This window comes from Cebus imitator, unplaced genomic scaffold (assembly GCF_001604975.1).
Source record: "Cebus imitator isolate Cc_AM_T3 unplaced genomic scaffold, Cebus_imitator-1.0 Scaffold236, whole genome shotgun sequence".
Lineage (NCBI taxonomy): Eukaryota > Metazoa > Chordata > Mammalia > Primates > Cebidae > Cebus > Cebus imitator.
The window spans coordinates 1,414,296-1,433,352 of NW_016107551.1; the positions used below are offsets into that span (position 1 = coordinate 1,414,296).

General features: G+C 37.4%; 1 protein-coding gene across 1 annotated transcript in view; it reads right to left on the reverse strand.

Moving 5' to 3' along the window:
• LOC108282193 (WD repeat-containing protein 7) overlaps window positions 1-19,057 on the reverse strand; it is a 138,509-nt gene that overhangs the window by 114,932 nt on the left and 4,520 nt on the right. Inside the window, exons 2-3 of the mRNA XM_037727678.1 lie at window positions 6,849-6,899; window positions 2,569-2,740 (exon numbers count right to left, since the gene is read on the reverse strand). Of these exons, the coding sequence (XP_037583606.1) occupies window positions 2,569-2,740; window positions 6,849-6,856 (180 nt within the window). The 5' untranslated portion in view covers window positions 6,857-6,899. The remainder of the gene's footprint in view (window positions 1-2,568; window positions 2,741-6,848; window positions 6,900-19,057) is intronic.

A 19,057-nucleotide genomic window follows, 5' to 3' on the forward strand; every position in this document is an offset into this window, starting at 1 on the left:
GACTCACATATCTGGACTTCAAAACTTAATATAAAACAACAGTAATTAAGATAGTGGGTACATAAAACAACAGTTTTTAGGACAGTGAGTGCAGACATATAGAGGATATGGATAAGAACAGATATATAGAACCATAAAATAAAATTGAGAGTCCAGATATAAACCCATGGCATTTATGGTCAAGTGATTTTTCATAAGCGAACCAATAAGATTCAATGGAGAACAAGTAGTCATTCTGACAGATACTGCTAGGATAACTTGATAGTCACATGCAAAAGAATGAAGTCAAACCCTTCTCTCACACCACAGAAAAATTACCTAATATGTATAGAAGACCTAAATGTAAGAGGTAAAACTATTATATAAAGCTAATAGGAAAAAAACACAGGGATAAATCTTCATGACCTTAGATTTAGCAATGGTTTCTTAGATATGACAACAAAAACATAAGCAAACAAAGGAAAAAGAGATAATTCAACTTTATCAAACTTAAATTATTTTGTGCTTCGAAGGGCACAATCAAGAAAGTGAAAAAACAACTCATAAAATGGGAGAGAATAACTGTAAATCTTCTATCTGTTGAGGAATTTGGATTTAGAATATATGAGTAATTTTTCCTATTCAATAATAAAAAGAAAAATAACCCAATTTTAAAATGAGCAAAAATAAAATTTTAAGTTAAAAATATTTTTAACGGGCAAAGATTCTGAACAAACAGTTTGCCAGAGAAGATATACAAATGGCCAATGAGAACATGAAGAGAAGCTTGACATCATTAGCCCTCAGGTAAATTCAAACCAAAACCACAGTGAGGTACCACTTCACACACACAATTAGGGCTAGAATAAAAAAGATAACAGCTATTGATTGACAAGGATGTGAAAAACCTGGAACCCTCATGCACTGCTGATGGGAATGCAAAATGATGCAGTTACTTTGGAAACAGTCTGGCAGTTCCTTAGTTAAACATAGAGTTACCTACCATATGATCCAGCAATTCCATGCTCAGGTATATACCTAGGTGCACTGAAAACATGTGTCCACACAAAAACTCATACACAAATGTGTAATATTCATAGCAGCATTACTCATAGAGGCCAAAAATAGAAACAACCCAAATGTTTGTCCACTGTCAAATGAACAAAGTGTGGTATACTTACAAAATGAAAAATCACTTGGCCATTAAAAGAAACGAAGTATTGACACATGCTACAACATAGGTGAACCTTGAAAACATTATGCTACATGATAAAAACAAGTTCTAAAAAATATATATTTATATGATTCCATTCATATTAAATGTCCAGAATAAGCAGGATGTTAGTGACAGAAAGTAGATTAGTGGTGGCCAAGGTGGAATGAGTATTGGGAGTGATTTTTTTTTTTTTTTTTGGAAACAGCGTTTCACTCCCATTGTACAGGCTGGGGTGCAGTGGTGTGAGTAGCCTCGGCTTCCTGGGTTCGGATGATTTTTCCACCTCAGCCTCTGGAGTAGCTGGGACTACAGGCATGCGCCACCACACCCAGCTAGTTTTTGTATTTTCACTAGAAATGGGGTGTTGCCATGTTACCCAGGCTGGTGTCAAACTCCTGGACTCAGGCAATCTATCCACATTAGCCGCCCAAAGTGCTGGGATTACAGGTGTGAGTCACCATGCCTGGCCCAGGAGACATGTTAAAGAGTACTGGGTTTGTTTTGGAGGTGATGAAAATGTTCTAAAATTCACCTTCGTAATGGCTGAACAACTTTATGAACATACCAAGAAACATCAAAACGTACGTTTGAAATAGATTAACTGTGTAGTATGTGAATTATATCTCAATAAGGTTGTTTTCCATAAAAAAAGTAATTTTAAAAATCACCTTTCTTGACCTCACCTTTCATACCAGCTACCACTCCATTTTCTCTGTTCCCCTTTACAAAAAAATCAGAGTTGTCAGACAAGGGAGTTACAAATATGGAAAGGAGAAAAGTAGGATAAATGCTATGGTGTTATGTTGGAATTAAAGGTATCAGTGTGAGAGTGTGTGTGTGTGTGTGTGTGTGTGTGTGTGTCCCCATCTCCTATTTTCCTAGCTGTGTCCACTGAAAGGCCTGGAAGCAGAGCACACTGAGCACTCCATAACATTAAGGAATGACAATAAAGGCACAGTCATTTCAAAAATCAATACAACAAAACTTACACTTTTTTAAAAGTTTTGCCTTCTTCAAAGCATTTACCATAGAAGGTTTAAGTGTTTTAAATTTTCTACAGCCTTTTTGGAAAACCTCCTTTAGTATGGGTCATAATCTTTTGAAAAATCTTAAATGTAACAAACAGTAAGTCACTTAAGGTAGATATTACACTTGAAAATGGCCGAAAGCCCTCAGAAATAAACTCTGATTTACTTTTTATTTTATTTTAATTACCCTCAGTAAATAATGAATCTGTATACTACTAGTTTTAGTCAAAACACATTTTTTAGAAAATCTACTGTGGACCCAAAAGCATCATTCAGGGACTATGTTATCTTCTAATGAGCAGATTTTTATATCTAAAATATGCAATAGGCATTTTAAATACTCACTTCCATTTCTACTGAAAGATCCCAGAGACATATTTGTCCATCGTGGCATCCTGTTACGACTGTGGCCCCATCATCTGTTAAAAGTACTGCAGAGATGCAATGTGTGGGTGCTTTTCGACCCCAAAGAACAATGGGCAGAACAAGGCTGTTTCCTGCCATTATGTTTTCAAACCTGAAAATGTTACAAAAATTGTCAGACATTAAACTATTTCTCTCGAAAACATGTTACACATTTTTGTTATAAAACCAACAATTTGAAAATAATCATACAGTCCTGGGAGTAAATTGCAGCTACTTAAATATTATTTTCAAAAAAAAATAACTAGTTTATCATAACTACTCTAGATTCAGATGCTTACAAAATAATACACAATAAGCACCTGTGGAAAGAAAGGAATAACATGACAATAATAAACAGGTCTTTACCCTAGGCATTCACAGTTTTAAAATTTCATGAAAGGCCAGTGACTTCAGTACCGCATATTCATCTAGGACTTCACAGTTTATAATAATGTATGCTATTTCATTTTGATTCTCAAAACAGCCTTTTGAGGTTGGCAGACTAGAAACTGAGGCATAAACATTACCTGCTCTAGAACACAGAACTAGCAAGTCATAAAACTCAAATACAAATCGGACTTTCAGATCCCAAGTTGCATGCCTCCATTAAAAAAGACAGGCCAAACTGTTCTCAGAAAGTCTGGTACACACCGACTCTACTGTACCACCATGACTAGACAATAATTATGAAGAACTTTCTAAGTCCCGGAAATTCTTCTGAACATTGTATGCGTGTGTTTAAATATAAGTCCATATATAAACTCAATTATAACAAATCTGGAGAAAAACACTATTGTCATGCCTTTTTCATAGACAAAGATACTGAGGCACAAAGTGACAAGAGACAGAGCCCAGATCAGAACCCAGGAAGCCTGACTTCAGAACCTGCGGTCTTTCTCACACTGCTAAGCTACTGATGACACAGGAGGTCTCCAAACCAGTAATAAATACCAATGCCCAAGAAAAAACACAGTCCTGTTTCACATTGTGATAAACATTTTTAAAAGTTTGTTCAGTGAGAAACTCATTCAACCAAATTTGCTGCAAACCTGTTATGCCTGAAGGTCATGAGTCTTTTGTTGTAAACTCTGAACCTTGAGGGAAGAAAAGCATGTCTTTGTAAACTCATTTCTCCACTACAGGAAAAAAAAAATGTAGTTTCCGGTTGAGGGATTTAAATTTGAGATGCTAATCAATTAATCAGAACATACTGGAGTACACCTCTTGCAGGTGAGCACAAATATAAAAAGGTATTCCTTAATATGACAAAATTAAAATCTAATTGGCAAAACAATATTTAGGTATTAAAAACTGTGCTTAAAGACCTGGAAAACAGGAGTTCAGAGAAGTTAAAAAAAAGAGACTGGAATAGTCAAAGAAAGCTGCATAGAAGAGAGGACCGTGCTAAATATCATTAGACACTAGCGGTCACCTATAGCCTGACAGATGGCCAATCAAAAGGTATAATCATTTAAGATAAAATGAGGCAATGGCCAGGTACAGTGGCCCAAAATTTGGGAGGCCAAGGTTGGCAGATCACTTGAGTTCAAGAGTTCAAGACCAGCCTGGCCAACAGGGTGAAACCCCATCTCTAGTAAAAATACAAAAATTAGATGGGCATGGTGGTGTACGCCTAAAATCCCAGCTACTCAGGAGGCTGAAGCAGGAGAATCCCTTGAACCCAGGAGGCAGAGGTTGCTGTGAGCGGAGATCACACCACCGCATTCCAGACTGGGCAACAGAGTGAGACCCTGTCTCAAAAAAAAAAAAAGAAATAAATTATAAACTGAGGCAAGTAAAAAACTGAATGACACTGGAATGCTTACTAAAAACAATTTATATTACATCTTTTATTTTTTGTTAGAAGCAATAGTTTTCAACAGTTTGCTTCCCCAAAAACTTTATCTTTTTTGCTACAAGAGTATACATTTAAAGAAAAAATCAGAAGTCCACTTCTTATTAGTAAAACCCTATTTATGTCATGACAGCTTCATAAATTACCATGACACTAACAATTATTTCCATATTCCTAACTGAAATTCAAAAATAAAACTAGGCTGGGTTTGGGGGTGTATGCCTGTAATCCAAGCAGGAGGGGAGGTAGAGATAGGCAGATTGCTTAAGCTCAGGGGTTCAAGACCAGCCATCTCTACAAAAAATACAAAAATTAGCCAGGCACCGTGCTGCACTCCTGTAGTCCCAGTTACTTGGGAGACTGAAGTGGGAGAATCATCTGAGCCCAGGAGGTGGAGGCTACAGTGTGCCAAGATTGTGCCACTGCACTCCAGCCTAGGTGACAGAGTGAGACCCTGTCTCAAAAAAAAAAAAAAAAAAAAAAAAAAGAAAGAAAAAGAAAAGAAAGTTAAGCACATAACCAATTTTAATCAATTTGGAATAGCATGTTCCTGGCTTAATCATATATCCAACTATGACTTTCTCAAAAAAAGAGAATCTGGAAGGAGTTCACATCACTGGCCAGGCACAATGGCTCACGCCTGTACGCCTAGCACTTTGGGATACCGAGTCAGGCAGATCACGAGGTCAAGAGATTGAGACCATCCTGGCCAACACGGTGAAACCCTGTCTCTACAAAAAATACAAAAACTAGCCAGGTGTGGTGGCACTCACCTGGAGTCCCAGCTACTCGAGAGGCTGAGGCAGGAGAATCACTTGAACCTGTAAGGCGGAGGTTGCAGTAAGGCAAGATCATGCCACTGCACTCCAGCCTAGGTGACAGAGTAAGACTCTGTCTCAAAAAAATTAATTAAATTAAATTAAATTTAAAAATAAATTATATCACCAAAGAAGATTTCTCTCAGGTAAATAAGTGCTAAGCACTGAATACAACATGGTGAGATCTGGAAAGAACACCATTTCTCTAAGCTACTTGGCGACTTGTATTCAGTACGTACGGCCTGGCTTAAACAAAATGCAAACAGATTCAGGACTACGGAATATAGGGTACTAAATGCCCCAAAACATTTTTTTTCTAATACCTTAAAAATCTAACAAAAATGAAACTTTAGAAAAGCCACCAGAATCACTAATAAAATAATGTGAAATAGAGGATAACATGGCTTATGATAGAATAGTATATGACAATCAAATACTTCTAGGAAGGACTACAACCAAATTGGCAACCACATAAACCTAGCTCTAAGCAACGGATCAAAACAAAAAAATGGGCAAATTAGTCAGAACCTAGACATTTCATTAGGTAGATCACAGGAATCTAAGTTCAAATTTCTTTAAAATGAAGAACGGATGAGCCAAGATACACTAAACTGCCAACACAAGAAATTTTTTTAAGGGAAAAAAAAATGGGCAATGTAAATCCAGAGCATGCAGTTTTTCAGCCATCAGCATTCAACCAGTCTATGTATGAGTTAATAATCCATGCTTAATGTTCCCAACATTATCTCCTATTGTAGCAAAAAAGTTAAATATGTTCCAAAAAACTTTATACGAAGTGGAAGTAAGCAGGTCACAGGGCAGGATTTATTGGGATTTTTAAAAAAATCCTATTTTTATGGGAAATGCCAAAAGCAAAAGTGATTGAATGAATGACTAGAATAATCTGTTATGAAATTAACTTTAATAGAAACTCTCAAATAAAATTACCTATTTCTCCAAAATATTATATATATAAAATATATTCATATTTTGCAACTAATACATTGAGGGCACATGCTATCTTTCAAGTTTCAACATGATCTTACAAATAGATATGTTCTTAGACTAGATGCTTCTAAAAACAAAATAATACTAGGAACATTGAGTTTTCATTGACGTTTGTGTCAAAAATCTAGCTTAAAATTACATTTAGACTGCTTATTCAATAAAAATGTTTAAAAGATAAACCTCTAGAGTCAACAAATATCGGCAGTTCTAGATTCTACTTCTCATTTTACCACTAATTATGCAGTCTTTGATGACATAATCTTATTTCTGAGGCTTAGTTCTCTCAAGTTATTAAAATTAATATTGAATCATTTTTAAGTCAACAAATCAAATAAGGAACCAGGGTTCTTAAGAGATAAAATTTTGGTTATCTCTTTTGATTAATTTCAGGTATTGCTTTATTTCCTCTAATTTCACCTACTTCTCAACTCTGTATAGAAATAATTTAAAATACTATGCTCCAGTCAACAAGAGCAACAAAAATAATAACTGAAAGAATGGTGGGCCTACAATCAGAAGACCTATATTCAAATTCTTACCCCTCCATGTGATCTTGACAAAGTTATCCCTCTAGGTCTCAGTTTCCACATCTGTAAAAGATGGATAATAATTTTCTCTTCCTCTCAGAAAGATGTCATAAAGATCAAGAGTCCATATGTACTATATGTAATGCAATAGTACAATACCTAGCACATGGCAGATGCTCAGTAAATATTATTTAAAAATAAAACACACACACACACACAGATTCTGCTGCTTCTTCACATTCTGCTTGCATATCTACAGGTTTCTTCCAGCACTTAATATTTAATAAGGTTGGACTTTCCAACAGGTTAATACCTTTCATTGACTTTCTGCCACAATATAAAAGTATTACTGTGTATGCTTGTCAAACACAATTCAAATTGTACAATTGTACAATGCAAATATAGCAATTTAGTTCTGTATTACTTTATTGGAAATACTACTACCAACTTCCATCCCAAAACTAAAATGGCTTTCAAATTAACTTTCAATCTCCTAATAATAGTATACATTTTAGAGCAGCATTTCTCAGGTTTCTAGTTCATGCCTATACTATGGTAGGTATAAATAAATGACAATAAATAAAATGACACAATTCAGATATCCAGTGGGGCTTACATACATGTAAACAATTACCACAGAGCATGAGACAAGTCTCAAGACACATGGAAACACAAAAGATGGATTCCCTAACCTAGACTTTAATGGGTCTAGGAAGGATTCCTAGAGGACATGATGAATAGAATGAGAAGGAATTAACTACAAAAGGCTCAGGTAATCACATGTTCAAAGAGCCAGAAATATCATCTCAATTCTTTCTGAACAGTAAACACTAGGGCTGACATTTAGAGTAAAAAGACAGAATGGTGAGAAAACAACCAACAGCCAACATACATCAGATCATAAAGGGCTTCTTGGTAAGACATTTTAAAGAGTTTGGACTTTAATTTGACAGCAAAGGGAAGTAGGTACAGTGTTTTAAATCTGACACTGCTTTTCAGAAAGATCACTCTAGCTGTGCTATAATAGAGAGGGATAAAACTGAGGAGCTGAAGACCAACGAGGCTATTGAAGCTCTGCAGGAGAGAAACGGTGGTGCCTAAATCTATCACGATCTCTCATTACTTATTTCTGGGGATCTCTGTTCACGGCTATCTCTACTACTACTCTTTCAGTCTCCCTGGTTACAAGTTGCACACTCTGTGTACTCACTACCAAATGATGCTTAGCACAGTATCTGCCACATAGGACATCTTTAATAAATATATGATGAAGGGTATTCGTGGTGAGAATAGCACTAATAACAATACTGATATGAGAGCTACTTTAAAGATATAACAGATAGGACTTGGTATTCAACACACCAAGGTGATCAGGATGCAACAGGGATTCTGATACAAGTTTCACACAGAGGTACTTGGAGGATAAAAGAAAAGAAAAAGGCAGTTTTAAATACTGGAAAGCTTTCTAAGTAAAGGATGGGCATTATTACAATACTGATGCCCAGGGAAGTATCAATAAATTTAGATTCCAACATGCAAGATAAAGTATTCTATGCTTAACCATAATTTATTAACTCTAGGACTGGGGATGAGAGAAAATACAAGGTTCCACACTGATCTTCAGTTAGGCCACATTGTAAAGAGACTTAAGGTCCAATAGGCAGATATCTACACAGAGAATCAATATGCTCAAACTTTTTGAGATAGTATGAAGGTTGAATTAACACAGAGAAACAACTGCAGACAGAGAAACCAAATATGATGCCACTGCAATGAGCCTGGATATTCAGTGATAAGAAGCTTAGCTAATATTAGAGTACTGAAAGAAAAATAGGAGACTGTACAGAGGAAGAAAAATAAGTCATGGGGGGATTGGTAAAATATGTAAGGCCACAGACAAGAAGACTATTATTTCCCAAACTGGGTGGTAAAGAAAGACGTAGGAGGGAAGCACAATGAGATGGTGGAAGGAAAGCAAGAGCAATGACGCTAAAGAGGAAAAGAGAAATAAACTGGCCTTTAAGAAATTGTAACTCGGGAAGTATTTTCATAAAATGATACTGGAGACCTCAACAAAAATTGTCCCACATGAATGGTAAAAAGGCAATGAGCCTTTGCCAAACCAAGCCATTTCAAAAGTTTACGAAATAACACTCTGTCTCCTGCTGTTTTGCCTTTATTTTTTATATTTGAGCATTTAAAAAAGAAAGGCTTTTATATTTGGGGAACAAAATACCTTGGCTTCCCAGTCTCGAATGGAGAGAAATATAGCTTGTTACCATCCTGGGGATGTTTTATTTGGGTGGATATTTAGGTCTGTTAGCAACTCTCTCAAGATCACACAGCAAACTGATCTCAGAGCTCAGAGGCAAACACAGATCTCCTGGGTCCAATGAAACACTTTTCACTATCCTATATTGTCTTCATTTACCACAAAATTCCATTTATCAGAAAGCTTCATTATCCAGGCATTCTGGTTAATCAAGATTTTGCCAAAATATAGTACTCATTAAAAGATAAATGGAACTACAGTGTTCACAGATAAAATCACGGGATGTCTGTGATCAGTGGCTCTTGGGAGAGGGAAGAAAATATGGGCTAAGAGGTGCTGGAAGGAAGGAAGATGGAATAGTATCCTAAATATGATGCATGCTATGTGCCCAAATCTTCCTTCAGGAAAGAAGGACCCAACGGCTGAGAGAGCTCCTGGCAGACAGGTCCAGATTGTCAGCACCACTAAGCACTGCCTCAGCCCAAGAGAGATGTCTTGTCCAAGCTCTTGTACCCTTCCCATGGGACAGCCCACATCTTGTGATGGATCAATATGGAAATATAAAGGCCAGACCCCCTCACAATTCAAGATATCTCTGAAGGGTCATCCCATCTTCAGAACTTCCCCCAGGGTCAATTGAGACTCCTTTGAGATCCATCACCACTCAACATTAACATGGGGCCAAAGCTATTTGCTTTCCCTAGGTATTGATCCTAAGAGCACTCCCTAATAAGCCTGAGTCTCCATCTCAAAGTCTGCTCGCCAGGGAACTCAAACTGTGAAAGTCAATATCGAAGCTCTTTTTGGTGCAAAAGTATTCATTATACTGTTCTATTTTTATATGTTTACAAATTTCTATAATTTTTAAAGGGTACCTGGAAAGAACTTCGATATCCACAAATCAGGGATTAGTTAATACATTATGATAAAGCTTTACAATGGAACACTGCAGTATGAGATATAAAACAAACACCAAAACATAGTGGGATACACACACACACACACACACACACACACACACACACACACACTTTGAATAATTCTGGAATGACAGCGAACAAACAAAAAGCAATAATAATGACTGCCTTTTAAGAGGAAGAATAGGAGGAGGAGACTGGGCTGAGTAGAAGTCCTAATTCTCAACATAAATTCCTGGTTTGTTGTTGTTGTTGTTTTTGCATCACCATTGTATTTTCCATTATAATACAGTTAAATAAAGGAAGAAAGTGGCCTAGATACACCAATTTCTTTTTTTGTTGTCTATTTTTTGAGATGGTGCTTTACTCGTCACCCAGGCTAGAGTGCAGTGGTGCAATCTCGGCCCACTGCAACCTCTGCCTCCCAGCTTCAAGGAATTCTCCTGCCTCAGCCTCCTGAGTAGCTGGGACTACAGGCCACCCACCAACAGGCCCAGATAATTTTTATATTTTTAGTAGAGACGGCGTTTCGCCATGTTGGCCAGGCTGGTCTTGAACTCCTGACCTCAGGTGATCCACCTGCCTCGGCCTCCCAAAGGGCTAGAATTACAGGCATCAGCCACCATGCCCAGCCACACCAAGTTCTTTTGTTTTAAAGTTGTACATATGCACACAACATCGGGTTTTCAAAATACATTTAGGTTTAACAAGTATTTATCTTCAGGTTATAATCTTTTTAAATGTTAGCTCCTTCTACTGTGAGTGTCCGGTCCTAAACCGCATCATTTCCTACTCCTGCTACTCCTATTTTCACTATACCTTCCAAATGCTTCATGCATAACACTCATTCATCTGTTCCACTACAGCCTGTTTCTCAAGGATAAAATCTATACATCCAGCACCTTTGTTATCTAAGCATTATCAAGCAAACTGCGTATCTGCACCTAAAACACTGACTTGTACTAGTGGTCAGTATGTATTTATTGAATGAATAAACACAGAGGAACAGCAACCAGCATTTCTTAAGCCCTCACTATGTGGCAAGGGCTATAATAAGGGTTTCACATAAGGCTCTAATTTAACTCTTTTGAGGAAAAAATGTCTCTTTAAAAAAAAAATCTAACTCCTCCTGAACCACTGCAAAAATCTTCCTCCCTTAATTATGTTTTCACCATCTACCATTTCAATCTATTTTATAAGTTAGCCTTTGCCCTTCAAACATGTCTACATTTCATTTTTAGCCAAATACCTTCCCTGGCCTCTACTTGTAAATTTAACAATCTCTCTCTCTCTCTCTCTCATTACAATTAGCATTTTGAAACGTGGTCTTTAACTTGGTGCTTCCATTTCCTTAGTATAAAAGGCCTCATGTACTCTAGTCTCGGCTCTCAAAAAGACTTAATTTAAGGACACTCAAGATCTCCCACTACATGAAGGGGTCAACAATCTTTCTAAAAAGACACTCCAGGGCTGAACTCTCCAATATTGCAGAGACAAGCAATGCCTCACAAGAGAAGTGAGGAAAGAGGATGCTTTGACATTAATCGATCGTTGATAACCTATCCTTCCTAAGTTCAATTATCTTATACATGCTCTATAGCTGCTAGTGTGAAGTTGCTGATTTTTTGCAATGCACTCTTTTTTTCTGGTACAGCAGACTGTCCCAATTATCTTCTTCCTATTTTCTCAGCTTTTTTCTACCTAGACACATAAAGGCTTATAGAGCCCTAAGAAAAATTCAAAAGACGTAATCCTGTTAACCTCAAGTTAGTTCGTTTTTTTTAAATTCGATGTGCCTTTTAAAAACTTAAAGTGAAATTACCTTTTGCCTTGTGATTCCTCCCAAATTTTTATTATGAAAAATCTCAAATATACAAAAGTTCAAAGTAGAGTATAACAATCACTCAAAAAATAATATCTTGTCATATTTCCATTGGCAATGTGGTATATCTACATATATGCTGTATATATGTGATATATATATGCTATGCATGTGTTTTTTAGAAGTCTGTGTTTATATATGTGTACGTATTTGTGTGTGTGTGTGTGTGTAGAACCATTTGAAAGTAAGTTATACATATCATGATGATACACCCTAAATATTTTTAAAGACAGAACTTAAAAATAAGGGCATTCTCCTTCATAAACACAATACCATTATTACACTCACTATTATCAACACCATAATAATTCTCTAATAGCATCTACAAACTAGTCCATATTCAAATTACTTCAATAGTCTACAAAATGTTTTTTATAACCTTTCCCCCCAAACCTGCAAACAAAATACTCAAGTTTTATGCACTGCATTTGGTTGTTGTTATGGACTGAATGATATGTCCTCCCAAAATTCCTATGTTGAAGCCCTAACCCCTAGTGCATTTGGAGGTAAGGCCTGTGAGAAGGTGATAAAGGTTAAATGTGGTCATAACAGCAGGACGCTACTGTGATAGGGCTGGTGTCCCTGTAAGAAGGGGAAGAGACATAAGAGCTCTCTCCCTCTCCACCACTGTGAGAACACGTGAGAGGGCAGCCATCTGCAAGCCAGGAAGAGAGCCCTCACAGAGAACAAACTTTCCAACCTTAATCTGGGACACTTCTAGCCTCTAGAACTGTGAGAAAATTAAATTCTGTTGTTCAAGTCTCTCAGTTTGTGGTATTTTGCATGACAGCCTGAACAGGCTAAAAACGCTGTTAGGGCTCTTTAGTTCTAGAATAATCCCATCTTATTTTTTTAATACTAATGTTAAGAAGCCAAACCAATTGTTGGAGAATATTCCACATCTGAAGATTTTTCTGATAGTTTTGTATAGTACCATTTAACTTGTTCCTCTATCACCTGTTTTTCACTATAAACGAAGTTGGATCTAACAACGTTTGCCTCAAGTAAACATTGTTGGCAAGAATACTCGATAGATGGTGATGTACACTTCACACTGCATCACCTCACTTACGTCACATTTTCCTGTGAGCAGCAATGCTACCTTTGACCATTTGATTCAGGTGGTGACTACCAGATTATTTTCACTGTTACTGTTTTTGTTTTTCCTTTTGAAATGATCAATGCCCTATGGGGTGATATTCTGATAAGACGATCCTGTTCCCCACTATCCATGTAATATTGGTATCACAAATGATTTCTAAAGGCTATAATGCAGTTAAGATTAGATACAAACTAGTATCAGATCAATGTTAATTCCTCCACACTGTTTTTCTAGCTCTAAAATACAAAAGTCTGTATTTCTATCCTAGCAACAGAGCATTTTCACAGGATAGTCAATATCTTCTCAGTCTGTGTCCCCAGGCAGGTCCCCTGTGACTTGCAGACAAAAACAAATTCAAATTATCTCTCATGAGAATGGGCACACATAAACTGGTATAAGCCGTAGCTACTCACCTACCAATGGGAATATGAGAAGCAAGTACTAAACCCTAAACAGCTAAAATGTACTTGCCACAGCTGCGGTGAAAGAAGTTTGTAAAAGTTTATTCAAATTCTCAGAGAACATTCCTCCATCATTCGTCAAAAGAATGTACCCAGGTCAAGATCACAGTATGATGTGATGAGAACGTGATCATTAAGATGATATATTTTCTTTGTGCTTGTGCATCTACCACCAATTAATTGAAGATTTGGAAAAAAAAAAACTGAAGCAGATAATGAAGACTCTGTTTACTACACTACAATGAGACAGCTAGGTCATAAAAACACACTAAAGAAATTACTCAGCTGCTTCCTTATAACAGAGTGTTTCCAAAATTTAAGAGCTTGTAAGGGACACAACCTTCCGAACACTTAAGCAGCTGACAAGATTACACGTTCTTATTTGAGTGGTAAAGAAATATAGTGTACTCTCAATGAACCTGACACTTTAGGACTGAGTTGGTTAAAGGAAGTTCCAGTATTCAGTTTCAAAGGAACATGTGGAAGGAGCAGATGGCAACAGGAGACTACACTTATTTCTTATTGCTAAACAGCCCTCAGTGCATGAGAGACAGATTTGGAAAAACTGCAGAGCTATCTGGTCAAAAATAAATCACATTTTACAAGTGATTCATAAATTTTTGAGGCATATAAATCATGTTTTAAATTTCTGCAGGTGCTATTAGAATGACTGAATTATTCTACTTATACTCTATCCATCATCAACCTACATCAATTTCAACAGTTACTGATTAAGCTAAAAGCCCATTATGCCCACCAAGACCTTACTTTTTAAAGGAAATAAATTCCATTTGGTAGAAGCAAGTTCAACTTTCTCCTGTCACCCACCTCTAATCTCACCTGCATCTCCAATCATTCCAACTTCTTCCCTTACATTGCCATCCCAAGTCTAAACTGAGCACTGAAATTTCTCATTGAATTAAACAGAAAACGAAGAAAGAAACATGCTTCCCCAAATTGGAAGCTGAATTCCCACGTTCGTCTTGGAATCTCTAAAATAAGCTGGGCAATTGTGAAGGTATGAAAGTCACACTGACTGGAGAGGAACCCAGCTCTCCATTTCCCAGTTTTCAACTCTGAGGAAATATGTGACATCTCAAATAAGACTCCTCATTTATAGCATGACCCTCCTCCTTACAGACTATAGAAAAGTGCTCTGCCTGTCACAAAAACTGCCCTTGGCAAGGTCACCAATGGCCTCCCCACTGTTAAATCCATTATCAAGTTCTATCAAGTTCTAATCCTTATCTTACTTGACTTACCAGAAGCATTTGACATAGTTCATATTCTGTCCTTGGAATACTTCTTCACCTGGCCTCAAAGTCTTCATCTTTTGCTGACTTTCCTTCTTCTTTTCTGGCTTTAGCCTCCCTTCTTACTCTTTTGACTTTAAATGCTGGCATTCCCAGAACTTAGTCCTTAGACTTCTCTGGCAACACTCCCTCCTTCAATGATCTTAACAAGCCTCATTGCTTTAAATACCATCTACAGGTTGAGCACCCCTTATCTGAAATGCTTTGGACCAGAAGTGTTTTAAATTTCAGATTTGGGGATATTTGTATTATACTTACAGGTTGAGCATCTCTAATTTGAAAATCCAAAGTCCAAAATGCTCCAGTGAGCATTTATGTGGAGCATCATGTTTATACTCAAGAGTTCTGGATTTTGGATTAGGGATGCTCATCCTGTTTACACTGACAATTCCCCAATTTATAGTGTGGGAAGCTTTTCTGAAACCCAAATTCATATGGCCAGCTTCCTACTCAGCATCTCCTTTTGGATGGCTAATAAATTTCTCAAACGTGGCATTTCCAAAAGTGAGCCCCTGCTCTTCCTTCCTCAATCATGCCCCTCCTGCAGTCTTCCCGTCTCAGACACTGGCAACTCCAGTTTTATAGCTACACAGACCAAAATCCTAGAATCATCTTTAATTACTCTATTACTCTCTCACACATTCCATATCCCAATCCCTCAGTAAACACTACTGGCTATACCTTCAAATCATATCCAGAATCCTGCAACATCTCAACACTTTCACTAGAACCACCCCATTCACAATCAGCATCTTCCACCAGGGTTAACACAACAGCCCTCCACTGGGTCTCCCTGTTTCCTTCATTGCTCCCCTTCAGTCTCAACACAGCATATACAGTAACACTATTTAAGAAAAAACCATGCTGTGATCACATCTTAAAATCTTCCAATGGCTTACCTGTCTCACACAGAGCAAAAGCCACCTCTACATATGACTGCCTATCTTATATGAGTGAGGTGGTTGTTCTCTCCCTGCTCAATCTTTTCTATCTGCTCTGATTCATTGGTGTTGCTCAAAAATACCAAGCAGGGCCTCACCTCAGAACAATGTCCCCCACCCCAGCTTCCTTATGGCACACTCCCTCACCTCTTCAAATCTCTGTAAAATATTACCTTTTTAGTGAAGGCTTTCCTGACCACCATAAATTGCAAAATCTGCCACTCAAACAGAATACTTACAATGATTTAACATGCCATTTGTTTTACTGATTTATCATCTGCCTCTTCTGTTATATGTTCTGTGATGGTAAAGCTTTGTGTATGGTTTCTTCTTTAGTGTATTCCCAGTGCCTAAAATTCCTGCCACATAGAAGGAATCCAAATACTTGAATAAATGAACAAACTAGTGAATGAAATATGTTTGCATTGGTTTAAGTAAAGTTGCACCCAACTGCAAATTAAAGTATATCTCAATTTTATATGTTTTGGATTTCACAGGAGAGTTTCTTGTCAATTAATTCTTCTATAATAATGTCAAGAATTAATGCAAGTCTCCTTAATCAAAATGTTATTAATATATTATTGCTTTTACCCAGCTATAGTTTTTACCTACACTCCTGCCTCTTTTATTCTATCGTGATATATACACAGCAAAACATATCTTAGGCACTATGAAGCAAATTACTGACACAATCACTACCACACTCCCTATGGCCTATTAATTAATCACAACACTGTTTCTTAAAAGTAAGTGCAGTGATATTCCATTTGTGTGAGTTTTTTGCTCCAATTGATGGAAGTTTATACTGTCTTGTTTCTATTTGAAATGTTTAGAAAAAAGAAGAACCCTTATGGAAGACAGCCAAATAAACTTGAATGTGAAAACAGGAGGTAACTGGCTAACTCTATCAGTCTGCTATCACTGACACATACCAACCATCAACATTCAGTAAGAAACATGATGTGCAAAAAATTCTCCAGTGAGCTTGAAGGGTCATAAATTACAACTGCTAAGCTGAATGGGAGACTACATTTTCAAAGTTATGTATTTCCAGGCCAAGTGCAGTAGCTCATGACTAATTTCGGTACTTTGGGAGGCCAAGGCAGGCAAATCACTTGAGGTCAGGAGTTCGAGACCAGCCAGGCCAACATGGTGAAACCCTGTCTCTACAAAAATACAAAAATTAGCTGGGTGTGGTGGTGCACGCCTGTAGCCTCAGCTACTTGGGAGGTTGAGGCAGGAGATTTGCTGAACCGGGGAGGCAGAGGTTGCAGTGAGCCGAGACTGCACCACTGCACTGCAGCCTAGGGGACAGAGCAAGACTCCATCTCAAAGACAAAACAGAACAAAAAAAAAGAACAAAGTCAGCCGGGTGTAGTAGCTCACGCCTGTAATCCAAGCACTTTGGAGGCCAAGGCGGGCGGATCACCTGAGGTTAGGAGTTCAAAACCAGCCTGATGAACATGGTGAAACCCATCTTCATAAAAAAAATTAATTAATTAATTAAAAAAAAAACAAAGTCACGTATTTCCAGAAATTTTCTATTTTAAAGAGCCTGCAGAATAACCCTTAGCACTTCAGAAATCTTCCCTCCCCTGAACTGACCAATGCCCTAACATTCATTGTTCCAACATTTTATGGCTCTAACTCAAGTAATCATAAGCCCAAAAAAGAATGCTGTAATCTCATTAAACATCACCAACATGTTTTGAAAAGAAAAAAAATCAAATTTTATTTAAAGTAGTAAATGCTTCATGAAGATCATATATATATTCCTTAATAGAAAGGAAATAAAAATTTCACTTGGAACCATAGGGACTTTCTGAATGAAGTCATGATATAGGATTTCTGCTTCCAACAAAATATTTTGTGTTCTTTTGTATTCAGCAAAGTCACCTGAAGTATCAAACACAGATCAAGACAAACGAACCATACAGATGGAATTCAAATTGTAAGTTAACATTACTATCATAGTACCTGTAAGTAAGAACATCAGGTGTTCTCTTATTGTTGACAGGATTTCACGGAGCCATCCATAGCTCTCATTTGATTTTGCCTATGATCAATGGCATGCAAATATGTAAGACTATTAATTCTTTAAAAAGTGCAACAATTAAATGGACAAAAATGAGAACAGAACCTACAAACCTCACTAACTCCATAATTTAATTGCCAGGTGCGGTGGCTCACGCCTGTAATCCCAGCAATTTAGGAGGCCTAGGCGGGCAGATCACTTGAAGTTAGGAGTTCAAGATCAGCCTGTCCAACATGGTGAAACCCTAGCTCTAGTAAAAATACAAAAATTAGCTGGGTATGCTGACGGGTTTCTGTAATCCCAGCTACTAGGGAGGCTGAGGCAGGAGAAACACCTGAACTTGGGAGTTGGAGGTTGCAGTGAGTCGAGGTCATACCACTGCACTCCAGCCTGGGCAACAGTGAACATCCATATCAAAAAGAAAAAAAGTCCCAACAAATTAACAAACTGTCACAGGGAGATGCAACAGATAAATCCAGAAGTAAAGGCACTACATAGTTCCAGGCATCACCCTACAAGCACTAAAATTACTTCAAGATTTATACTATGGATTTGATTTCTGTATAGTAGAACACAAAAAGACAAAGGTAGATTATCAATATATGAAAATCAATTGCATTTTCTTAAATCAGTGCTAATTTACTTAAAAAATAGGATACCATTCACAGTATTTTTATAAACTACAAAAGAATTTTACTCAAAGTCATAAGTGAAAGACCATTCCATGTTCTCAGATAAAATGTCCTAATATAAAGATATCAATTTTCCTCAAAATAAATCTATGAGTCAAAGTTCTACTGGTATTGTTTTTAGAAACTCAAACTAACTCTAAAATATGTAGGAAAGAATAAAAATCCACCAATAGCTAAGCCAACTTTGAAAATAGGCAAAGATGAGAGAAAATGCTCTACCAGAGAGCTAACATCATTAGTATTTGGGAAGTGCAAATTAAGACCACACTGAGATGTCATTACACATCAGAACAGTTAAAAATTTAAAAAAATGGTGGCTGGGCACAGTGGCTCACAGCTGTAATCCTGGCACTTTGGGACGCCAAGGCAGGCAGACTGCCTGAGCTCAGGAGTATAAGACCATCCTGGGCAACAGGGTGAAATCCCATCTCTACTAAAATACAAAACATTAGCCAGGCGTGGCAGCATGCGCCTGTAGTCCCAGCTACTCCAGAGGCTGAGGCAGGAAAAGTGCTTGGATCCGGGAGGCAGAGGTTGCAGTGAGCCGAGATTGCACCACTGGGCTCCAGCCTGGGCGACAGAGTGAGATTCAGTCTCCAAAAAAAA